Consider the following 26,142-nt stretch of genomic DNA (forward strand, 5'->3'; position numbering starts at 1 on the left):
GCCAACTTATTGCTTAATAAATGGTAAGATATTCTATCTGCTAAGGCCAAGATGACTTTCTGGACATGGGATTCGAGACTATTTCTGCCAACTCTGGATGAATAAGAAGACATTCTTCATTTTAAGGAGCTCCTGTTTTACAGCTTTTCAAATCTGGAAAAATTTATAACATGGGACAGTGGTGGCAAGCACTAAGCAGGGTTTACTGTAAACATCAGACATTCTAAAGTATACAAACATTCAGAAGCTTTTGGCAGGGTATAAAAAGATCCTTTAAGCAGGCAAGAAGAAATATGATAGCAGGTACAGGTGAAAGAGGAAGATTTTTTTAAAAAATAATACTTTTTCATTTTCAGAAATTTTTAATAAGACCTGTGATTCACTGGTATAGCAAACTCCTGATGAGAAAATTTTCTCTGCTAATGAAAATTGGTACCTGCCCTCAAACTTAAGGCCTTGGGGAAAGTCTCTTCTCCAGAAATACAAACCACTGGATGTAAGAGGCTCTACTGAAAAAGCCAGGTCTTCTGATTTTGAGGCCTGCTCTTTATGCACAATGTCATGTTGCCATGCTGGTTAGAGAAAAGTTAAGGAAAAAAGAGGGAAGAGTAGAGGTGGGGATAAAAATTCTGGCATAAGTATATATTTAAAATTTATGTAACAATATTCTTAATTCTCCTGCTAGCTCCTGATGCCCCAGATAAACTACCATTTTAATATTGCCCATTTCATTTCCATTAATGAGAAGTTGTCTCTGCTATAGGAACAATTATATACTTTTCATAATGAAAGTTAATGAATGTTATTTGTTCCTCTAAGAGACACAAAGCAAACATTGCATAAATGTTTATTGATCTACTCCATAATTTTTAAAGGATTACAATTTAAAATAAATTGAAAAGAAGCCAAGGAGAATTAGTCCCTTATCCATGAGAGAAAAGATAGCCATCTCTTAGAAAGATGGTGCTGAGTGGTTTTTTTTAAATTTTTAAAAACTTAAAATGCTATGCCACTTGCCACTTATTATTAGGCCTCAAAATAACTATTTTAAAAATATTCCCTATGCCTCTCCCCTACCACTGCAAACTGGTTTTGCACATAATCCCTGTTTAGGTTGTGGTCAATGTGGTCATTCTTTAAAACTAAGAAATTGAACTATTCCTTAATATTGCAAAATACCTGAATAAAATAAGATCATTCACCTGAGAAAACTTCTACTAATATATTAAGGCTATGATATCAAATATGATAGATTTGAAAAAGTTTTCCCTAATCCATTAGCTTTTTGCATTAGTACCAAATATCTACCAGTCTTCCTCTAAGTTCTAGTCTTTTCCATTTCCTGTATTATTAGGTAGAGAAACATACCAAATTTTCACGAATTCATCCTTTTTACCCATGTCCTGTTATAAATTCTTTATATACCTCCACTTCACATGCCAGAGGACTTGTTTTAAATTTCTGGATATTATGTACATTCAAAAGAAATGGATGTTTCCCACCAGTTGCTCTTTTTCATATGGACTGCTCATTTCTTTAATGCAAATATTTCTTTCTCCAATGCTATCTGTTCTGCCACAAGATCCTGCTAAATAATTCTTCTGTGGTATAAAATATAAAAAATACAGAAGGTCTTTGGGCAGAGGTGGATGGGTATATATATGATTTGCAGCCAGACACCACAACCAGAATATTGGCTATATTAAAAAGATGGATGTTTTAACTTAATGCTTAGAGGTCACTAAAAGCATTTCCCAAAATGCAATCTAGCCCCTGGCCTTTCTCTTATTCAATTAAGCACAATCCAATTTTCACATTCAAAGTCTGAGATACAGACAATTGATAGGTTAACTCTATGGATTGCCCTTCTAAATGCTTACTGAAATTGGAACAGGCATACTTTTTCCACTGGATATTTCCTACATGAATAATTATGTGAACCTCTTTTAAATGATTAAGGATTTTATTTAGAAAGTTTTGTACTATTCTAGGGTCTTAACATAATCCAGAGCCAAAGGACCTCACTAGCTACAACAGAAATTCTTAACTTGTTTGTGTCAGAGCAGTTGGGCAATTTTCTCAGAATAATTTTAAATTAATAAAGTAAAATATACAGGAAATCAATTATATTGAAATTCAGTTGTCAAAATATGTTTTTAAAATAAATAGGATGATATCCCCTGCCTTCCATTCTTTAATATGGTATGAAATATTGAGATTTCTTCATGATTTGATTTGTTCTGACCAATTTTTTTCTCTCTTCTTCCCCTTGCTCCCTTTTTAGATTCTTTGATATAAAAAATGGCTATCTGAATGGGAAAGGGGAAAATCAAGGTAACATAAGAATAGTATTTTTAAAAGTAGACTACATTAAAAAACTGCACGTCTTGGAACATTATATATCAAAGAACTAGAGCTGCAGTCAAAAATAATATATGCAGTGAAGTTAAGCATAATCCTGAATAGGAAAAGGAAAAAAAAAAGCCATCCATTGAATTGCCAGACTTTTAAGATTTTGTTCTAAAAAGATCTAAACTTAAAAGAAAATTTGACATGAGGAAGCATCTAGGTGGCGCAGGGGATAGGCACCAGCCCTGAAGTCAGGAGGACCTAAGTTCAAATATGACCTCAGACACTTAACACTTCCTAGCTGTGTGACCCTGGGCAAGTCACTTAATCCCAAATGCCTCAGGAAAAAAAAAAAGAAGAAAGAAAAGAAAAGGAAGAACAAAAAGAAAATTTGACATGAGATCCACAAGAAACATAAGCTAACCATCAAAGACTAATTTCAAGAGATTCAGTGAGGACAAATTATATATTTTATTCTATTTTGTATTTAAGTTTAAAAGTAAAAATTCTATAGTAAAGTATTGTTTGTGGAAGTGCCTATTCCTTTCTCATAGTTTTATCAAGAATTCCTTTAATATATATGTAGATTATTTTCAAGTTTTTTTAATGATAAGGCATACACATATGTATATAGCATATTTTCTGTCATTTTTTTTTTTTTTGGAATAATGTTTGATTTTTTTCCTAAGTATGTAGTACCTTCATCTCTTCTCATTATCTTGAGAAGCAGTCTCTCAAAATGCCTTTAAAATTACGATCCTTAATATACTTAATTATTTCTTTGTATTCTTGGATATAATTTGTACTTCTTAAAGAGGATACTGGCACAAAGTACCAAAAAGTACATACATAGTGGCTCAACTTTCATAGAAAAAGTAGTTTGTTAAAAAAACTGACAATTTTTTCCACCTCATTTTTTATTTTTTAGTATTTATTTTCCTAGTTTCATCCTCAAATATTGTTAGGATGATCTAGATTAATGGGGTCTCTGGTCAAGCTTTCTTTTTTTTTCTTCTCTTTTTTATTTTTAAAACTTTTTATTTTCAAAACATATGCATAGTTTTCAATATTCACCCTTGCAAAACCTTGTGTTCCAAATTTTTTTCCCTCTATTGCCCTCACCTCTGCCCCTAGAGGGCAAGTAATCCAATACATGTTAAACATGTGCAATTCTTTTATACATATTTCCACAAATATCATGTTACACAAGAAAAATCAGATCAAAAAGGGGGAAACAATGAAAGAGAAAACAAAATGCAAGCAAACAACAACAAAGACTGAAAATACTGTGTTGTGGTCTACCCTCAGTCACCAGAGTCCTCTCTCTGGGTACAGATGGCTCTCTCCATCGTAAGTCTGGTCAAGCTTTCTATAAATTTATATGACCCTCTACTACTTGTCCCAAATTTGATATCCCAAAGTGCTGCTCCATAAATTTTTACAAAAGAATTTATATTCTAAACAGGAAGCTCTAGGCTGTCTTATCTTTTCACACAGCAAGAAAATAAAAGTATCTGCAGGCTGAGGACTTAACTTATCTCCCTAACTTCCTTGAAGCAAGCAGTTAGATGGCTGGGCTTAAAGCCCAGAAGGCCAGGCCTCCAATCCCACTTCAGATACTACCTATCTACCAAATCAGGGAAGGGTGTCAAAACTGAAAGTTCTTCAAAAAAAGGAAATCCCAGGGATTAAATTTCCTTTGGAAAAGGTGATATTGATAGTGATAGTTTCTTATCTACGTCCCATTTTTGGCATCAATAGGCCATTTAAAAATGTAATAATAGTAACAGCATTTATGTAGTGCCCTCTATGGGCCAGACACTGTGCTAAGCACTTTACAAGTATCTCAATTGATCCTAACGATACCCCTGGGAAGCAGGTGCTAAAGTTAAGGAAACTGAAGCAAAGAGTAAGTGACTTGTCCAAGGTCACGTGGCTACTGTCTTGAGGGTAGATTTGAACTCGTGTCCTATTAATTCTAGCCCAATGCTCTATGCCAGTGGTTCTCAAACTTTTGTTTTCAGTATCTTTATCCCATTAAAAATTACTGAGGATCTCTCCAAAGCGTTTTTGTTTATCTGGATTATATTTATAGACATTTACCATATTGGAAATAAAAACTATTTTTGAATTTGTAGACCCTCTAAAAGGATTTCAGAGATCCCCAGGATTCTCTAGACCATACTTTGAGAACTATTGCTCTATGCACTTCACCACCCAGCTGCCTCTCTAAGTGATGAGAGGGGCAGGGAAAAGGGCATTGCATAGCTATATATATATATATATATATATATATATGGATGGGGAGCCCAGATTGTCAAGAAGAAGAAAAAGAAGAAGAAAATGTTGGAAGAGGGAAAGGACTAAACAAGTCTGGCACATTTCGGACTTTTGCCATGGGGATCTGATGGCTGATATGGAGGAGACAATCTGTGTGTTTTGAGGGAAGTCTTCCCCTTCAGAGTTACGTTAGAAGTTAAAAAATAAATAAATGGCACTACATAGTTGTACAAATAGAGCCATATTTGAGTCTTGTGTTTCATTCATGATGATTCTATTGACTCTGTCTTGACTGAAGCCTCCACTAGAGACCTCTTGTCCCGTCAGGATAGTCTTATTAACATTAATTATCTAAAGGGAAAATATCCTCAAAGGACAAATTTAATCTTTGTAACTTCTGAGAACCCAAGGTAAAAAGTTCTTCCCCAAATCCCTTGGCATTTTGTCTTTATGACTCAATTTTCCAAATAAGGACAGTGACGTCACCTCACAGGCTCATTTTACCACTAGCAATATCCCTAAAAATGTAGTTAAACCCTAAAAATATACAGCTGTTGTTTCTACACATTGATATTGATATATATACATAGACACACACACACACACACACACATATATATATAGTAACTATCCAATATCTGATGCTAATAATTTTATTTTTAATCTTTTATCCTTGCCTTGAGTTATTGAGCTCAGGACATAGACACCACAGTGGAAAAATTACTCTCAAAGAAGATCTTAGTATTTCTGAGCTGAGGAATTCCCCAACACTGATAAAAAGAGCCAGTGCCTAAATTTGGCTTACTTGGATTGACAGAAACAGTAGTCATTACTTTTAATCTACAGTCAGTAGTCTAACTTCTTCTAATGCAAGTTCATTATTACAAACTACTACAATCTGTACTCCTTTTCTTGAATAGGAAAACAAATGGAAGGGGAAAGAGAAGAGACATTAATTTGCCTAGAAGAAATAATAATGATAATTAACATTTATATAGCATTTTAAGGTGTACCTTTCTGCTCCCTTTTGCTACTTTTCATATCTATTATAACTGACTACTAATTTATTCTTCTGAAAAAAAAAAAGAAATCTGAAAAACACATCTTCTATTTATTCTCTATCCTATCCTTCTTTATCCTCCTTACATTATTACAAGAATCAAAACAAAACTAAAAAATGTGGCTTAATCCCAGTCTAATATTTCTAGAAAACTCACCTAAATTAACCACTTTCCTATTTGGGATTATACTTTTCAACTAATTGGCTGAAGGGATGAAATAAAAATAGTTCACATGTTAAAAACTAAGGTGGTGTCTGTCAAGAGAAATGTGCTAAAGTAGAAAGTCCTGGGGTTTGAGGTAAGTAAGTATTCCAACTCTGCTATGGTTTTTACACTTACGGGAGTAGATCTTTGACATCACTGGTGTATAAAACTCAAGCATGGAAACCCTGTGTCTGTTGAGCGTACCAGTCACTCAGATCTATAAGCTTAGAGTCAACCCATCACTTTTCAACTCTCCTACAGCTTTTATAAACCACTTAAGTTTCCAGCTTTTGACAATTCTATTTCCACAGCATCTCTCCATCTCCTCTCTACTCACACGGCCACTGTCCCATTTCAGACACTTGTAACTAACCTCTTTCTCAGAAGCCTGCAAATGTTCTGATTGGTTTCCCTGCTTCAAAACTCTCCCAGTACTATATTCACTTATTTTTTCTATTGTTTTCCCCCCTCTCCCATGGTTTTCCCCCTTTGTTCTGATTTTTCTCTCCCAACATGATTTATAAAGCAATGTATATTAAAAATAAATAAATAAAACTCTCCCATCTCCAACCTGTCTTCAGTACTGCTGTCAAAGAGATATCCCTAAAGCACAAGTTTAATCACATCTTTTCCTGCTGAAGAACTCCAGGTCTTTGCTCTTGTTGTTTGACATTTTAAGCCTTTCCCAACCTATCTCTAACTTACCTTCTAGTATTATTACATAATTATTTTCCTTCAACACACTTTGGCCTACCAGTCTAGTTTTGCCGTTCTTCATATATCACACTCCGCCTCCACAGTTTTGTAACTATTCAGTCATATTCAATTCTTTTTACTCCAAGGATCATAGCACAACAATACTATCCATGAGGTTTTCTTGGCAGATGTACAGAGTAATTGTCATTTTCTTCTCTAAAGGGTTGAGTTAAAGTTAAGTGACTTGGCCAAGCTCACACAGGTAGTAAGGGTCACTGTATTTGAACTTGGGTCTTTTTGGCGTCAGCAAGTTTAACAAGTTTACCAGTTTACTGAAGACTCAGATGAGGGTAGCATTTTTAGCAGTAAAGAATTTCTTAATTAAGATATGTACGTTTTTAGACACAATACTATTGCATTTAACAGGCTACAATATAATATAAACTTATATATACACTAAGAAACAAAATAAGAATTCCTGTGACTCATTTTATAGAAATAATTCACTTGGACTGAACCAACATGTTGTATTACAAGAGAACTTTCCTGATCTCCCCAACTCCTAAGTCTTTTCTCACTTAGAAACTACTTTACATACATTTACATGAGTCCCTGTCATTTTCCTCAATAGACTATAAGGGAATTAAGGGCAGGGGCTGTTTCGCTCAAGTATTTGTATTCTAGGGTCTAGCATAGTACTTGACAAATGCTGACTGACTGATCCCAAAACACAGGTCTGCCCATGGTCACCCTCCTATTCAAGAAGCTTAATGGCTTCCTACTGCCTCTAAGATAAAAGACAAATCCTCTGGGGGGATTTTAAATGCTTCACAATCTGGATTTAGTATATCAGCCTTTTCCAAGTTGATTACAAATTACTCCCTTTCACAAAAGCTACATTTCAGCCAAACTGGACTATTAGCTGGTACAGAGAACATTGCATTCCTCTTTGTGCCTTTGTACAGATTGTCTTCCTTGCCTGGAATAGATTTCTTCATGACCTTGCCCTTTATAAGCCCTAGCTTCCTTTAATGTTCAAATACAACTTCTTACAGTCTTTTTTGATTTCCTCAGTTGAAAGCACTCCTAATTTCTTTATATATGTAATGTGTGTGCACATATACACGTATATATTCATAAATAGAAAATATGTAAATAATTCATAGATAGAATTTTATGTTAAAGTAATTGCATCTCTCTATATAAAATAATTTATGTATATGTTTATATACATAAATGTATATATACATGTGAGTGAGTATATGTCTGTGTAGAATATTTTTCCCTAGCTAGGTGGTGAAGTAGATAAAGAATGCAGGTCCTAGAGTTAAGAAGACTCCCATTTCTCAATTCATATCTGGCCTCAGACATTAGCTTCATAATCTTGAGCATGGTCACTTTACCCTATTTGCTTCAGTTACCTCATCTGTAAAATGATCTCTAGAAGGAAATGGCAAACTATTCCAATATTTTAGTCAAGAAAATCCAATGGGATAACAAAAAATTCAAAGATTGAATCAACTGAACAACAAAAAAATTCCAGGAGGACCAACAGAACTGTTTTTTGTTTGTTATTTAAAATTTTCATATCTTTGCATTCTTAGCACCTAGAAAATGTCTTTGCACACTTTTGGCACTTGATGCTAGTTGAATGAATCAATGAAATTCCCACCACTTCAATTTATAATCTTAGATAAATTTGAAAATGTTTAGAAGACCTGCACATGTTTAACCTATATTGAATTGCTTGCTGTCTAGGGGAGGGGTGGAAGGGACAGAGAAAAATTTGGAACACAAGGTTTTGCAAGAGTGAATCTTGAAAGTTATCTTTGCATTGTATTTTGAAATGTAAAAAGCTATTATTATAAAAATTAGACAATATATAATCTTAGAGAGTTAACAGAGAGCACAGAAAGGTTAACACTTGGTCACTGAGCCAGTATATGTCAAAAGGAATATCTGATCCCAGGGCATCCTAACCAAGGTTTTTGCTCCATGTAGGTTTTCCATGCTTCCTCTTGTTTACAATGTAAGCAAGCAAAATGAGGCTCAGGCCATGTATAGCAACTGAAGCACCTTAAGTAACACTGCTTTTATCCAGGCATCCCTCCCATTCTTTTCTAAAAAGAGTGATAGAAGCAGTCTATACCAACTAGACTTCAGAAATTCTCCTTTAGATTGTCTTTTCAAAGTCTGATGAACAATGTATTCCCAATAGAAGTGGTCTGGAAGCCAAGAAAAATGGTCTTACCTGAGTATTAATCAACCAAAATTTACAAATATGATCAACAATGTCCCTGACCTTAATAGTTTTAAAATTTGTATTTGATGTATTTCACACATCATATCTCACTTAATTCTCATAACAACCTTGTGAGATAAGTACTTTTATTTTCTCATTTTGCAGATGAAGAAATTGAGGCTAGATGAAATTAAGTGACTTTTAAGAACTCCCACCAAAGTCTTACTAACTAAATTATGCTTTCTATCCAATAAGCCAACTGTCTCTCAAGTAATTGACAATACAACTGAGAAGATAAGACATGTTTGTATTCAGAAAAATAATAGTCAGGTAGCATGTACTAAATGAGACTTGGGAGAGGGAAACATCACTATTAGATTTAGAGTAACCCAGGAAAGCTTTCTGAAATGTGTGCTTGACATTTGGTCTAAATAGATCAGTGAAGGCTTCATGAGATCAGGGACTCAGACTCATGTAAATTTTGTATTTCTGCAAAGCAGGCAGCTTATATACTGCTCTATGGACAGTAAACTTTTTTTTTTCTTTTTTGCATCTGGGTTAAGTGACTTGCCCAGGGTCACATAGCTAGGAAGTGTTAAGTGGCTGAGATCAAATTTGAACTTGGATCCTCCTGACTTCAGGAGGACTGCTCTACTCACTGTATCACCTAGCTGTCCTGACAGTAATCATTTTTAACAAGTGTTTGTCAAATTATTTCCATATACTACTTGTACCTTCTTCCTCACTTTTAATCTTGAACCCCATAGCTCCCTTCTGGATTTAGCTCAAATGTCACATCCTACAGGTTTTTCCTTATCCCACAGTTATTATGTACTCCTAACCTTCTCCAAACCCTCACTACTCTGTTTTTACAAGGTATATAACCTATATTTACCTACCTGTGTGTTTTCCCCCAGAAGATTTTAAGTTTCTGGAGAGAAGAAACTTCATTTTTATCTGTATTCCCAGTTCTGGACATATAACAAAGCACTTAACAAAAGTTTATTGAGTTAAATAGTCCTTGCTTTATGACAATCTAAGTTTCATGATTTTATGTAATACTGAGCCTTTGAGAACATGACATTCACAGATTTACAGAATCTCAGAATTTGCCAATCTATATCCAAATCATCAATGGCAAATTGTCATTCAATCTACCTGAGGATGTCTAGTAATGGGAAACATTACCTTTGGTGGCATCTCATCTCACTTTGGGCCTTTAACCTTGAAAGTTTTTTTTTGTTGTTGTTGTTGAGTTTTTTTCTTTTTTTTTTTTTTACATTTTTCCCCTTTAATTCCATGTAAATAAGATTAAACATTCTTTTTTTTTTTTTTTTAATTTTGAGTTTCAAATTCTCTCCCTCCTTCCCTTTCCCCCTCCTTGAGAAGACAAATAATTTGACATCGGTTATACAGGTACAGTCATGCAAACTATTTCCACATTAGCCAAAGAAGTTCTTTATTGGGCTTTAAGTTATCTTAGCAACTTCAGGTTTTAACCTCCAGAAAGAACCGAATCCCTCTCTCCAATAGGACAGTCCTTCAAATTACCTATCAAGTAGGCGATTTTTTAAAGTTTCTTCTCCAGATGAGACATTCTAAATTTCTTTAACTCATCCCTATATCTTATCATTTCCAATAACATCATCGCTGGGATCAAGCTATGGACAAAGCACCGGGTCAATTTTCTCCCTACAATTCAGCAAATATATGTTGCTTGCCAATGTACAACGTACAGATACACAATTTCAAAGTTCGGGGGGTACCAGCTCTGCCTCCGTGGGGAGAATGCCCTAAAGATCAAAATAGTCCCTGAATAATCCGGTCCCCTTCTTTTATAAAGCAAGAAACAGACTCCTGGAGGGACGTGGCTGGCCCAGGGCTTTCTATCGCTACTAATGCACCAAAATGTATTTTAAGACCATTTAAATATAAAGGTTAACTGCTCCTTCCCGATTACTCCCCCCCTTCCGGGAGCCTCAGACCACTTTTTAACCCGGATCCTCTTTTTTTTTTTTTTTTTTTTTTTTTTTTTTAAAATGCCTCCTCCCCTCCCACACATTCCAGAGCCAGCTCTTCACAGGACCAAGCTTCATTCTACCGGGTAGAAAATGCGTTGGCTTCTTTTTCGCCCCGTCCGAGTCGGTCAGAGACCGAGCTCTTTGTGGGGCAGTCCGGCTCTAAGGCACAGAGATGCGTCCCATCCCTCTGAAAACCCATCGTCCTGCTCTAAGTCCCTAGGGCTCGAACATGTGAATAACGCTGGGGACCCCAGGGTGACCCGGCCCTGCGCAGTGGCTAAATAAATGCTCGTTGCGAGGGCGGGGCCAGCGATAGCGGATCAAAAACAGCTCCCGCACCGACCAACCGCTGGGACTTGCACCTGCGTTCTAAAGGGCGCTGAACCAGGAACTTGGGTTCGAGACCGCCTTCAGACGGCTGACAGCTCTTGGCTCTATTCTCAACATGCGGTGTAGGAGAAAGAGTAAATTTATGCAGATAAACAAACAAGCGGCAATAGTCGCTGCCTCCAACAAAGTCCGTAACGTGCCAGCGGTGTGCTGGGGGTTTCCAGATTTGGAGAAGAGCGCCTGGAGTCGGCTTGAAATTGCGGGGCACGGCCCCCGGGGGGAGTCGCTAAGGGACGCATTATCAGTTAGTTTTATACACCCACATACCCGGGGTCGCGTAAACATTTCTGGGAGGAGAAAGGGTCGCAAATGGAAAAAGTCTGAGCAGCCCCAACCGAGGCCTATGGAGATGAAGTCCAACTTCTTCGTTTAACAATAGGAAAAGGGGCTCAGAGAGGGGAAAGGCCTCTCCCGCCTTACACCTGTGCCGTCCCGTCCCACCTGTCCCCTCCCCCCCCCAGGCCCCGGGTATCTCGAGCAGGGCGGGCCGGGCCGCCGAGCCAGGGCCGAGGGCGCAGCGGTGAGGGAAGAGGGTCGGATGAGTGCGTGGGCGAGTGCCCTCCCCTCCTAGCTCACCTCAGTTCTAGATCGTCCGACCTTGTGCCCGAGAGTGATCCTGGGAACTAGAGCTGAACTTGACGGACAAGCAGCGGCCGGCTATAAATGACACCGCCCCGCCCGCCCCCGTCTTTCCCCCATCAGTTCCGGGCCGGTGCTTCGCCCCGCTCTCCCCCCCCTCCCCCACTCGTCGCGTACCCGTCCGTGGGCTGCCCCGCTCTTCGCCTGACAAAAATTCCCCGCTGCCCCGCCCCGTGCCAAGGGGCGTCTTCTGCCCTTGAGACGAGCCAGGGAGGCTTTTCCGCCCGCGTGCTCTCGAACAGAGCACCGGAGGCGGCCGCGGAAGCCTCGCCCCCGGCTCGGTTTCCTTCCGGCAGTGTGCGGGGCAGGCCTGAGTGGGTAGCGTCCCTGGCACCGAGGACCTCTGCTTCGCCGCTGCCCCGCTCCCGGCGCGAGCTCGCACTCGCCCTCGCCCTCGCCCGTCCAAGATGGTGGTCTCCCGGGCAATTGGCAGCCTTTGCCGCCTGACGGCTTCCCGCGCCCGCCGCTTCACTGGTGAGGCAGCTGCTGGGAATGCGGGGAGAGGGGGGAGCCGGATACGGGAGCCGAAGACCCCCTGAGGGTGGAGGGACGGGGGGGCAGAGGTACTGACCGCTCCCCGGGCCCCGCCCCCGGGCCGACCACGGAGCGAAGCGGGGCCGACAGCCCCCCCAGCGTCCCGCCCGGCGTGCCCACCTGCCGCACTTCGCAGCAACTAGGGGCGACTCTCGCTCCCCTCCCGCCCGGGCCCCGCCGCCAGAGAGCGGCCTCTGGACCTCACCCCGCCCCCGCCCCTCCCTCACTGCTCCCAGCCCCTGGCGAGCGGAGGTCTCGGGACTTGCCCAAGGTCACGAGCATAGTCCACGCTCGACCTGGGGTCCTGCCCTGACCCCTGACTCGGCGAACTCTGCACGGCCGCTCGCGGATCCTTCCCTAACCCCTGCGCTTGAGCCGCCAGAATGCCCCTTCCCTTAACTCCATCACTCAGCTTCCTTAGGTGGGAACAATCCTGATTGGGGGTTCAAATGCTTTACCTGTCCTACTTTTTAGCTGGTGTTTCAGCGGGGAAGCTTTGAGCCTGCTGTGACTCATCAATAAAATGAGGAGAGAATGGCTACATTTTCCCAGAAATTAAATGAGATAACAACGTACTTAAAAGTGTTTTGTGAGCTTTAAAAAGCTACGTATATGCTGTATTGTTGTTGTTTTTTTTTTTATTTAATAGCCTTTTATTTACAGGTTATATGCATGGGTAACTTTACAGCATTAACAATTGCCAAACCTCTTGTTCCAATTTTTCACCTCTTACCCCCCCCCACCCCCTCCCCTAAATGGCAGGATGACCAGTAGATGTTAAATATATTAAAATATAACTTAGATACATAATAAGTATACATGACCAAAATGTTATTTTGCTGTACAAAAAGAATCAGACTCTGAAATATTGTACAATTAGCTTGTGAAGGAAATCAAAAATGCAGGTGGGCAAAAATATAGGGATTGGGAATTCAATGTAATGGTTTTTAGTCATCTCCCAGAGTTCTTCTTCTGGGCATACATGCTGTATTGTTTAAAGTGCCCTTTCACGAAGAATATAGTACAGAACTTCCCGAACTATCCAATTAGATTGAAAATGCCTCATATGAGAAGTAATTTTTGTCAGGAGATAATATTCTCGAGCTGTTTTCTGGAATTAAACTATTTTTGCAGCAGGTGAGACTTAACCTGGTAGAGTGGACTTGAAAAAACTTTTCAAATCCTGTTTCTCATATATGGGGAAATCACACCATCTCAGTACAATGGGCAGCTAAGACTGAAAATTGCAGGGTAAGAGTTGTCTGACATTTGCCATATTAATACAATTACAGGTCCAGTCTTTTCTGATCTTGCAGAAGTTAAAGAGATTGTGTGATTGGTAAAGGGCCAACTTTAGATTATTTTGGTTTCAACTCAGCAGCATTTATTTAGCTATTATATGCCAGGAACCAGAGTTAGGAACACCTGGTTCTAGTTTTAAGTCTGACTGAAAGGCACCTCAGTTAAGATTATACATTACAAGTCAATGGCCCATTTGAATTGCACTATGTTGGGAGTTTCTGATAAAGTAGAGGAAAGCAGTTCTAACCAATGAAAAGTCACTTTCTGGAGTAACTTTGTAATAAAAGAAATAATGTGAGTGAGGTGACTTCTAAGTTTGGACCTGGGGAGTTTTCTTTCCCATTTAATTTCATGTGACTTCAGGATGTTGAGCCCTGATGTTTTGTTCAGTTTTTCTTCAAATAATTAAGTCATGCTAATGCACCAAAAGGTGACACTGTATTAAATAAAAATTAGATTGGAACACAAGTCTTCTGACTACAGTGATAAGAACACAGGAATCAGATGATCTGAAATCCAGCAGGGTGATAATTGAGCCAATCTTTTTAAGTTTTTCGATTTTGTTTCTCCATCTATTCCAGTCTTCCATTTTAGAGTTATCTCTGAGATCTTTCCAGTTCTGACATTCTATGATTTCATATTCTTTATCACTTAAAAATTGTTTCTTTTTATACTAATGTTGAGAGGCCTAGCATAGAGGCATTCATGTAGTGTTGTACATAAGATGTTCGTGTATTAAAAGTGGAGAGAAGGCTACTTGTAGAGATTCGGAGACCTGGGTTTAAATCCTGTTTCTGACACTGACATCAAGCAAATCACTTAACCTTTCATTGTTTCCACGCAGATCTCTAAATAATAAATTATGATGAATTGGTAAGCGTTTCCAGATCTAGAGTTGATCATATGAATGAAATCAAATGTCTAGGCCAAAAAAACTAGGATTGTAATTACAGAAAAACCTGTACAAGAATTGCACAGGATAGAAAGGCAAATATTAATTGATGTCTTGCTGGAGAAAGATCTACATTAATGAAGCTATTAGTCCAGTGTAGTCTTAAAATATATTAAAGTTTTGTATATAGCCACAGATTTTGAAGGTTATATGCCTGGAGATTTTTTTCTGTCTTTATGTATTGAATGTAATCTGTGCCCTGAACTCAAGCTTAACAATTTATCAACCTATCTAGAGATAAGAAATTGACCTCTCACTTTTAGGGCTTAATGACTTCAAGACCTTTGTGTAAATTTGCTGCTGACTGGCTGCCTAATGAATATGATCTAGATAAAATTAACTTTATAACACTGATGCCCTAACCCTTTATCTTCTCTAGTAAAGAGGGGAGAAGTTATTACTTGACCCTGACATATTAAATGAATTAATATGTTTTTACAAATTGAAGGTGTTTTCCTGGTTGAGTGAATATTTTTATTCTCTTCTTTAATCCTATTCCTTCTTCCCTCTCCACCAATGTGAAATGTTAAGAAAATGATTAAAGCTTTCATTTTCAAAATAGTGTTTGCAGTTTCAACAAAATCTAGTCTTCTTTTGGTACTATAGTTAGTGAAAGATATATGTATAATATTTTCCTGAATCAATTTGTTTTATTTGCTGGAATGTTTAGAAAGTAGGGCAAAGGTTACTCTCTCAGTAGCAGGCAAGCTGGAATGTAGGCCAAAGTTTATTGAAGCTGCTAGTTATGAAATGACTTAAGTAAATGGAAAATGGTAAGATTTTTGTTAAAAAGAACCTGATAGTTTACTCTGTGATTTCAGTGCTTGATATTAACTAAAGATATTATAATAATTAGTCTGGTTATCTTTTTTTAAAATAGTATTTTTCCCAATTACTTGTAAAGATAGTTTTCAGCATTTGCTTTTATAAGATTTTTAGTTCCAGATTTTTTTTCCCTCCCTTTCCCTTTCCTCAAGTCAACTGATATAGGTTATACATGTACAATAATATCAATCATATTTGTGGTGAAAAAAATTTGGAACAAAAAGGAAAAACCATGAAGGGGGGAGAGTGAAAATAGTATGTATGCTTTAATCTGTATTCAGACTCCATAGTTATTTCTCTTAATGTAGATGCATTTTTTTCATCATGGGTCTTTCAAAATTGTCTTGGATCATTGTGTACCGGGAAGAGTTAAGTCTCTATCATAGTTGATTATTACAGAATGTTGCTGTTATTGTGTATGCTGTTCCTGTGGTCCTGCTGACTTTATACAATATCAATTCATGTAAGTCTTTCCAAGTTTTTCTGAAATCCACTTTCCTCATCAGGAATCCTCTTGAAATGTCATCCCACATACTGTTTCTCCACTTCCCATTTCAGACTGGTTTTCTGCAGAAGGTTTTCTCCCCCCATTTCAGAGAACATTTTACTCCAGAACATTTTACAAATTTAAAAGTTAAATTACTAGTGAGGAAATTGGTTTTAATTAGAAAGAAAAATAGCTGTTTTTGTGGAGCAACAGATATTTCCTGTCATCAGTCGTAAATGCTAAAGTTCTTTTTTGTTTGTCCTTAGCCATTATGTGATTTGAATGCATTTGAAAATTAATTTAAAAATTTGCTACATTCAAAGGCTTTTGACTAAATATCATATAATAATTCACATTTATTTAATATTTCAAAGTTTGCTCTATGCTTTATCTTATGACAATTCCTCAGTAGAATGGAAACTTCTTGAAACCATGGGTGACTGCTTTTTGTGTACTAGGACTGGCTTAGCACAGTGCCCAGCACATAATTTAATTAATTAGCAAATATTTGCTGATATCTGTTAAATATGTTAGCTGAATCCTGTGAGGTCAGGAGTGTACAATCCCCTTTCTACAGATGAAAAAATTGAGAAACTGTGAAGTTAAATGGTTTGCCCAGAATCACTCACAGGTAGGCTTCAGTAGCATCTAGTTATATTGGCAATATAAGTACATGTTTTTCTTGTTAAAACTTTTTTTATGAGATAGCTTTGTTATCAGTTAGTGGTTTATCTGGATTTAGTCATTTCTGGTGCATCACATTAAATCAGTCACATAAATATTAATTTGCTCCTGTCTTTCTGAAATATTTATGCATTCAACTCTTTTTTCTCTTCTGTGGCTTTTGGAAGAAGAGGAATATGACCTGGATTTTATCTTCTTACTGCCTTACTGGTAGTGAACACCTGGATTATTTAATTGTTTTATTGGCCCACATAATTCCATTTGTCAGCTATAAGGAACACATCTTGAAGCAGCTATTTTAACTAAGATCCACTCCACTCACCTTTTCTGGAAATATAGACCTACATATTCACTAAGTACACCCCCCCCCTTTTTTCCCCACCGTTGTTAATGTTAGCCTTTTTTTTTTTTTCCTTTTTAAAGATGATGTTTTTCTACCCATTCCCACAGATCGTTCAAATAGGAAGCAGGATGTCCTGTCTACATTACATTGGTAACACTGACATTGTCCAAGCCTCTTAGATTAGACCTTTTACAGTGCAATCCTACTGTGCTTGCATATTTGTGACTTCTTGATTATCCTGACTTGGACCCTGATAATTGAGTATTCTTGGGGTCTTCTCAGGATTGCTTGTTGACTACTATCTGATAAATTTCTCCACTATCATCCTGTTTTCTGCCATTCTCTCTACAACCCCATGCCGACCTTCCACATCAACCACCCAGCTAAATTCCATGAGATTAAATGCTTGAGGAAAATACTGAGGATATATATTCCTCTATGGTAACAAAAACTGTTATGGTTATTTCTAAAGCTGTAGAAGTAGGACTTAAATCAATCAATTCCTGCTCAGTCCCATCCCATCTTATTCTCCTTTTCAAGTTTTATAGACCTTTGATCATTAATGTTATAGCAATGTTACAACCTCTAATAATTCATTCCAAAAACATTAAATAAATGGCATTTATTTAGCGCCTTAAGGTTTCTAGAGCTGACTCATAAGGTAGGTACTACAAATGTTATTCCCACTTTACAGATTAAAAAAAAAAAAAAAAACTCAAGACTTAGAGAGGTTTTGACTTTTCCATGTTACACAGCAGTAAGTTCAGGAGGCTAAATTTGAATCCAGGGCATTCTCTAAAGTCTCTAAAGTCTAAAGTTACACTTAAGAGACCTGGAGTTAAACACTGGGGAAGATAATGTAGAGCTGGGCTTTTAAAATTTTTTCCTTTTGCAACCCCTTTTTGCCTAAGAAATTTTTACATGAACCTGAGTATATAAAATAGATACGCAAATAACATATTTACTGATAAAAAATCATAAGTTTGTAACCCCTACTTTCAGCTTTGATAACCCACATGGAGTCACGAACCACAGTTTAAGAAGCTAAGGTAAGATATAGGTCCTGCTTTCATGAAGGAAAAACACAATCAGAATTACAATGTACCATCATATGATTTAGGACTGGAAGAGACTTTAGAGGTTAGCTAGTGCAGACTCTTATTTTACAGATCAGGAAAACAGACTCATAGTGGTTAAGTGACTTGCTCAAAGTTGAAAACCTAGTAGTTGGTAGAACTGGGATTCGAAACTAGTTCCTCTAACTCCAATTCATTGTTCTTTAATGATTGAATTGCTGAATTAAACCATGTAAGACAGTATTAAGAATGAAGTGCTAGGGGCAGATAGGTGGTACAGTGGATAGAGCACCGGCCCTGAAGTCAGGAGGACCTGAGTTCAAATGTGACCTCAGACACTTAATATTCCTAGCAATGTGACCCTGGGCAAGTCACTTAACCCTAATTGCCTTAGCCAAAAAAAAAAAAAAAAAAAAAAAATCAAGTGCTAGCATTATGTAGCTACTTCAATTCTGATTAATTAGAGAGGAGTTATTGGTTTATAGGTTAAAATTGGCTTCATAAAAATGGGTCTAGAAGGGTTAGTGCAGAGGGAGGCTGATTAGGAATCAAGCATTTCAGATTCTTAGTTGATTTAATAAATGGTATTAAATATCTTCTATGTTTTCTAATACTGTGCTGAGTATTAGAGGAACAAAAATAAAAATTAAACAAGCTCTGTCTGCTCTTAGTAAAATTACATTTGATCAGGAAAAGAAATTTGTAGACGTATGTATGTAATAAATACAGAGTAATTGGAAAAGGGTTTTAGCATCTGGAAGATCAGGAAAAGTCTTATAGGAGTTGGCACATAAGCTGAACTTAGAAGGAAGATAGCAATTCCAAGAGGCAGAATTAAGGAAGTCCATTCAAGATATGTGAGACAGATTGGGTAAAAGCATGTAGCTAGTAGAATGTCCTGTTTGAAGAATAGAATATTTGGGCTGGGTTGTAGAGAGCATAAAAGAAAGTAATTTATAAAAAGTCTGAAAAGGTTTGGAGCCAAATTGTGAGCAGATTTTAAAACCCACAAGAGAAGTTTTATCCTAAAGAATCTAGAGAACAATTGAAGTTTCTTGAGCAGGGATGTGATATAGCAACATATCACAAGATCATACATTATGACTGTGCTGGATTTATACCAGGAATGCAGGACTGATTCAATAATAGAGCCAATTTTACTTATAATTTTCCTATCAGTGACAAAAACAACAAAAAAATCATGCTGGTTATTTCAGTGAATTAAGAAAAAGCTTTTGGCAAAATGCAACACTCAATCCTGTTACACACACTAGAAAGAGGAATAAAATTCCTTAAAATAAGCGGTATCTATCTGAAACCAAGAAGAAGCATTATCTGTACCTGGGTAAACCAGAATTCTTTACAGTAAGATAGAGTAAAACAAGTATGTCCATCATACACACAATAATTCAGTATTATACTACAAATGCTAGTTATAGCAAGACAAGAAAAATAAACTAAAAGAATAAGCATAAGCAATAAAGAAACCTATTTTTGCAGGTGCTAATGTAAGTTACTTAGGTTTACTTAGAGAGCAACTAAAAATGTAATGCAAACGATTATCTTCAGGAAAGTTGCAGGGTATCATTTCTGTATATTAAAAAAAAAACTCAGTAGGAAAACATAAAGAAATTCCACTTAAAATAACAATATAGTATGAAATGTTTGAGAGCCTACCTACCAAAACACAACACAGGAATTATGTGAACATAATCACAAAGCATTTGTGCAAATAGATATCTAAATACTCAGATAAATATTAATTTTTCATAGGTAGACTGCTGGGTCTGTATCTCAAGAAAATCATAAAGGAAAAGGACCTACACGTGCAAAAATGTTTATAGCAGCTCTTTTTGAGGTAGCAAAAATTAGAAAATGAGTAGATGCCCGTGAATTGGGAAATGGCTGAATAAGTTATGGCTTATGAAAATTAAAAACAAAAAAGTATGCTTCAGTCTGTATTCAGACAAAAATCAGTTCTTTCTTTGGGTGTGGATAGCATTTTTCATTGTAAATACTTCATTTTACTGCTGAGAATAGCAGTCATTCACAGCTGATCTTCCCACAACACTGTTATAACTTGATATTGTACATTTTACTTTGCTTAAGTTCATAGAGGACTTTTCAGATTTTTCTGAGTGCATTCTCATCACTTCTCATAAAATAATATTTCATCATAATAATAATTTATTGAGCCATTTCCCAATTGATGAGCATCCTAATTTTCACTTTTTTCCTTAGAGCTGCTATAAATATTTTTGTACAAATAGGTCTTTTCCTTTTTAAAAAATCTCTTTTGAGGGGCAGGTAGGTGGTGCAGTAGACACAGCACCAGCCCTGAAGTCAGGAGGACCTGAGTTCAAATTTGACCTCAGACACTTAATACTTCCTAGCTGTGTGACCTGGGCAAGTCACTCCACTTGCCTCAGCCAAAAAAAAAAAATCTCTTTTGGGATTCATGCCTGGTAGTGATATTGTAAGGTCAAAGGATATGGGTAAATTTATAGCCTTTTGGGCATAGATCATATCTTTTGAACATTTATCATTTGGGGCATGGCTCTTTTTTTTTTTTTTTTTTTTTAATTAACTTAGTTCCCTCTATGTTTGGGAAATGAGATCTTATCAGAGAAACTTGCTTAAAAATTCTTTTCCCATTTACTTGGCCAATTGTATTTCTCCTGTTTATTCTCTTCCCTCTCTCCTTTTATCCTGACCCTCCTCAAAAGTGTTTTACTACTGATCATTTCCTCCTCCAACATGCCCTCTCTTCTGCCCCCCTTCCTGGATTTCTGTACCCATATTGCATGTGCATTTTTTTTCATAAAGCTAATTTTGATGGAAGTACAGTTCTCTTGTTTCACCTCTCATTCCCCTCTTCTCCACTGTAAAAGCTTTTTCTTGCCTCTTTTTATGGCAGATAATTTACACCATTCCACTTTTCCCTTCCCCTTTCTCCCAGTGTATTCCTTTCTCACCCTTTAATTTCATTTTTTTAAGATACTGTCCCTTCATGTTCAACTCATACCTGTGCCCTCTGACTATATATATTCCTCCTAACTGCGATAAAGTCCTGAATTACAAATATCATCCTCCCATTTATGAATGCAAACACATAATCTTATTAAATCCCTTATTATATCACTTTTCTAATTACCTCCTTATGCTTCTCTGGAGTCCTGTGTTTGAAAATCAGATTTTCTATTCAGTTCTGGTCTTTTCATCATAAATGCTTTAAAATCCTCTATTTGATTGAATTTTCACCTTTTTATATTTATATTCAATTTTGCTGGGTAGGTGATTCTTGCTTATAATCCTATCATATTCCAAGCCCTTTCATCCTTTAATATAGAAGCTGCTTAATCTTGTGTTATCCTGATGGTGCACCACTTCACTATACTTGAATTATTTCTTTCTGGATGCTTGCAATATTTGTTCCTTGACCTGAGAATTCTGGAATTTGGGTATAATATTCTTGGGAATTTTCATTTTGGGATCTCTTTCTGGAGGTGATGAGTGAGTTTTTTCAATTTTTTTTTATCCTCTGATTCTAGAATATCAGGATAGTTTTCTTTGATAACTTATTGAAAGATGATGTCCAGACTCTTTTTTGATCATGACTTTCAGGTAGACCAATAATTTAAAAATTATCTCTCCTGGATATATTTTCCAGGTCAGTTGTTATTCCAATGAGATATTTCACTTTTTTCTATTTTTTTTTCATCTTTTTGGTTTTGCTTTTATTGTATCTTGATTTCTCATAAAGTTATTAGTTTCCATTTGCTGAATTTAATTTTTTTTTTAGCTTTTAGCAAAGTTTATTGCTATGAACAAGAGTAAGAGAATAAGGGTAAAAACAAGGGGAAGCTTTTAAGGTCAATCTTCATGTATAGTTTCCATTCCCACAATGGAGGGAAGAGTTAACCCAGTGCCCCTCAGGGTTCAAATTTATATAGGAGGCAGTATGATGTCAGTAGATCAATTCACTGTCCACAGAACCAATAAAAATGAGGGTATTTTCTAAATTACATAATAAAGAGTGAGGAAGAAGTAGGGAAGTAGGGAACTTAATGCTAAGTATGCCATTCCAACAAAAGGATGAACAGGATTAATATCTAGTCTCGGAGTTTACTAGTCTTGGTATACTTGCAACCCAGAGGCTAGAACCTTATCTTTTTTTTTTTTTTTTTAATAGCCTTTTATTTACAGGTTATATGTATGGGTAACTTTACAGCATTAACAATTGCCAAACCTCTTGTTCCAGTTTTTCCCTTCCTTCCCCCCGCCCCCTCCTCCAGATGGCAGGATGACCAGTAGATGTTAAATATATTAAAATATAAATTAGATACACAATAAGTATACATGACCAAAACGTTATTTTGCTGTACAAAAAGAATCAGACTCTGAAGTATTGTACAATTAGCTTGTGAAGGAAATCAAAAATGCAGGTGGGCATAAATATAGGGATTGGAAATTCAATGTAATGGTTTTTAGTCATTTCCCAGAGTTCTTTCTCTGGGCGTAGCTGGTTCAGTTCATTACTGCTCCATTGGAAATGATTTGGTTGATCTCATTGCTGAGGATGGCCAGGTCCATCAGAACTGGTCATCATATAGTATTGTTGTTGAAGTATATAATGATCTCCTGGTCCTGCTCATTTCACTCAGCATCAGTTCGTGTAAGTCTCTCCAGGCCTTTCTGAAATCATCCTGTTGGTCATTTCTTACAGAACAATAACATTCCATAATATTCATATACCACAATTTATTCAGCCATTCTCCAACTGATGGGCATCCACTCAGTTTCCAGTTTCTAGCCACTACAAAAAGGGCTGCCACAAACATTCGTGCACATACAGGTCCCTTTCCCTTCTTTATGATCTCTTTGGGATATAATCCCAGTAGTAACACTGCTGGATCAAAGGGTATGCACAGTGTGATAACTTTTTGAGCATAGTTCCAAACTACTCTCCAGAATGATTGAATTCGTTCACAACTCCACCAACAATGCATCAATGTCCCAGTTTTCCCGCATCCCCTCCAACAATCATCATTATTTTTTCCTGTCATCTTAGCCAATCTGACAGGTGTGTAGTGGTATCTTAGAGTTGCCTTAATTTGCATTTCTCTGATTAATAATGACTTGGAGCATCTTTTCATATGACTAGAAATAGCTTCAATTTCTTCATCTGAGAATTGTCTGTTCATATCCTTTGACCATTTTGCTGAATTTAATTTTTAAGGAATTATTTTCCTTAGTGAGCTTTTGTAACCTTTTTCATTTGGTCAAATTTTGCTCTTTAAGGCTTTCTTCTCATTAACTTTTTCTGTTTCCTTTTGTATCATTCTCAATTCTCTTCTTAATTTTTCTTCTATTTCTCTTACTTGATTTTCAAAATCCCCTTTGAGCTCTTTCATAACCTGAGACTAATTATTTTTCTTGGGGACTTTGGATGTAGGAGCTTTCACTTTATCTTCTAAGTGTGTTTTGATCTTCTTGGTCACCATAGTAACTATCTATGGTCAGAAACTTTTTCTGTTGTCTGCTCACTTTCCTAGCCTATTACTCAGCTTTTAACTCTTTGTTAAAGTAGGGCTCTGTTTCCAGGGTGGAGGGTGCATTGTCCCAAGCTTCAGGGATTTTGCTCAGCTGTTTTCAGAGCTCCTTCCAAGGGTCTGACCATGTTGTCATACAGGAACCACCTGCCAGTGGCTGCTGGAGGTCTAACTCAGACCTGTAGAATGGCTCTCTTCATGTGAGAGGATGATGATGATAATGATGATGATACAAGGAGACTGAGAGGCAGTGGCGTTCTCTGATCTCTCTCCTCTTCCCTCTGCCTCCATTTTTTTTTTTTTCATTCCCAGTCCATGAAGAACATCTACGAAGGCTGCTTTGCAACTCCTTAAAGTTTATGATTCACAGCTGTGGAGGCTCTCAGAGAATTGACCTGCCTCTTTACTTAGGCATGGTTCTTAACCATGGCCACATGTCCATCCTCTTTTCTGTCCTGGAGTTGTTAGGAGATCCCTGCCCCACTGTCAGAGCTAGTGTGCTAAAGCAGAGGCCTTTTACAGTGCTAGTAAAGTGACCTCTTGTGTGCCAGGGCCCTAGAAGCTGCAGCTGCCACCATGGCCCACTCCCACTTTTAGTTTGCTAGTTTCCCAAGACCCTCTCACCTTAACTGACAAAACTTTTCTGCTAACCTTCCAAATTGTCTTTTGTGATTCTGGGCTGAGAGATCTAGAAGCCCCCAATGCTTCTGCTAATTCAGAATTCCTGCTTTTTGTTGACATTGGCCCTGGGGCTGCACTGGCACAGCCTGTACTGGGATTGTGTGCTGGACCTCCACCTTGTTGCCACAGACATTTTTTGCTGGTGCTGCTTCAGAGGTCTCTAAGTCTATTCCTGCTTTGCTAGTGTAGGACTGAAGCTGATGCTGAGACTAGGCTGTGGTTGCACTGGCACAGCCTGCACCAGAACTACATGCTGGACTCCCACCCTAGTGCCACAGACCTTTCCTGTTATCAATTGTCATATGAAGATAATACTCTAAAGCACTAACAATTAGAGAAATGCAAATTAAAATAACTCTGAGGTACCACCTCACACCCAGCAGATTAAGACAACAGATAAGGGTAAATGCTGGAAGGTATATGGGATGTATACACTAATATACTTTTGAAGAATCTACTAGTCCAAACATTCTGGAAAACAGTTTGGAACTCTGTTCAAAAAGCTGCTTATCTGTGCTTACCCTTTATCACAGCAATTTCATTACTAGGTTTATGCCCCCAAGTAATCAAAGAAAGGATATATTCGAGTAGAAAAAAATACTTCAGCACATGTTGTACTTGGTTGTTGCCTCAGTTGAATAGCAGGGATGTGAGATTGGCCAGGCATACTGCCCAGCACTTACGCCCACCCCAACTCCCACTATTGCCCTTGATGGTGGACAGCTCCTCCTCAACATAGGAAAGAATGCACAGAACCATCAGACAATTAATCCAAGATGCTGAGACTGCATATTGTGGGGTACTTTCTGCAAGACATATGGCTGCAGCATAATCTCTCAGCTCCCCAAACAGTAGTACTAGAAGGGGCACAAAGAAGTTTTCATGCTCAGCAGAAGCAGGAATAATGGTGGAGACTTGAGTAGCATTGATGGGAACTCAGGCCTCTGCCTCCATATCCAAGACCCTCCTCTCCAAACCTCCCAGGAAACTTGGATTGTGTGGGAGAGGGGAAGAGTATAAAAGTAATGGTTCCTCTCATCTGGAATATTTGAAAGTGCTCCATTTCAGTGAATGTCCATTTTTTCCCTGAAAAATTATTCTCAATTTCGCTGGGTACTTAATTCTTGGTTCTAATCCTAGCTCTTTTGCCTTCTTGAATATCATATTCTAAGCCCTCTGATCTTTTAATGTAGAAGCTGTTAAATCCTACATAATCCTGACTATGATTCCTCCATATTTGAATTGTTTCTTCTGACTGTTTATATTTTCTCCTTGACCTAAAAGTTATGGAATTTGGCTATAATATCCTGGCAGTTTTCATTTTGGTTTCTCTTTCAGGAGGTGTTCAATGGATTCTTTCAATCAATATTTTATCTTCTGCTTCTAAGATATCACGGCAGTTTTCCTTGATAATTTATAGAAAAATGCTGCCCAAGCTGGGTTTTTTTTTTTTTTTTTGATCATGGCTTTTAGATAATTCAATAATTCTTAAATTCTCTCTCCTGTATCTCTCTGTTTTCCAGGTGAATTGTTTTTCCAATGAGGTATTTTACATTTTCTTCTGTTTTTTAATTTTTTTTTAAATTTTGTTTGATTGAGTCTTGATTTCTCATAGTGTCATTAACTTCCACTTGCCCAGTTCTAATTTTGTCTTTTTTTGGGGGTGTTTTTTTTTTTTTTTTTTTTTTGGTAAGGCAGTTGAGGTTAAGTGACTTGCCCAGGGTTACACAGCTAGAAAATGTTACATGTTTGAGACTGGATTTGAACTTAGCTCCTCCTGACTTCAGGGCTGGTGCTCTATCCACTGCCCCTTAGATGTCCCCC

The 26,142-nt window shown here is 37.5% G+C and overlaps 2 protein-coding genes across 4 annotated transcripts in view; one reads left to right on the top strand and one right to left on the bottom strand.

The window, feature by feature from the left end:
• The window catches only part of HADHB (hydroxyacyl-CoA dehydrogenase trifunctional multienzyme complex subunit beta), a 53,583-nt gene extending 41,489 nt beyond the window's left edge, over positions 1 to 12,094 (bottom strand). The window contains exon 1 of one of the 3 annotated variants that reach the window (XM_031951418.1): positions 12,000 to 12,094. The gene's annotated coding sequence lies outside the window, so the exon portion shown is untranslated. The other 2 variants (XM_031951417.1, XM_031951419.1) reach the window with 2 other exon arrangements.
• Positions 12,095 to 12,195: 101 nt separating this feature from the next.
• Positions 12,196 to 26,142, top strand: part of HADHA (hydroxyacyl-CoA dehydrogenase trifunctional multienzyme complex subunit alpha) — a 54,718-nt gene continuing 40,771 nt past the window's right edge. The window contains exon 1 of the mRNA XM_031951415.1: positions 12,196 to 12,356. Within this exon, the coding sequence (XP_031807275.1) occupies positions 12,290 to 12,356 (67 nt within the window). The 5' untranslated portion in view covers positions 12,196 to 12,289. The remainder of the gene's footprint in view (positions 12,357 to 26,142) is intronic.

This window comes from Sarcophilus harrisii, chromosome 2, assembly GCF_902635505.1.
Source record: "Sarcophilus harrisii chromosome 2, mSarHar1.11, whole genome shotgun sequence".
NCBI classification, from domain to species: domain Eukaryota; kingdom Metazoa; phylum Chordata; class Mammalia; order Dasyuromorphia; family Dasyuridae; genus Sarcophilus; species Sarcophilus harrisii.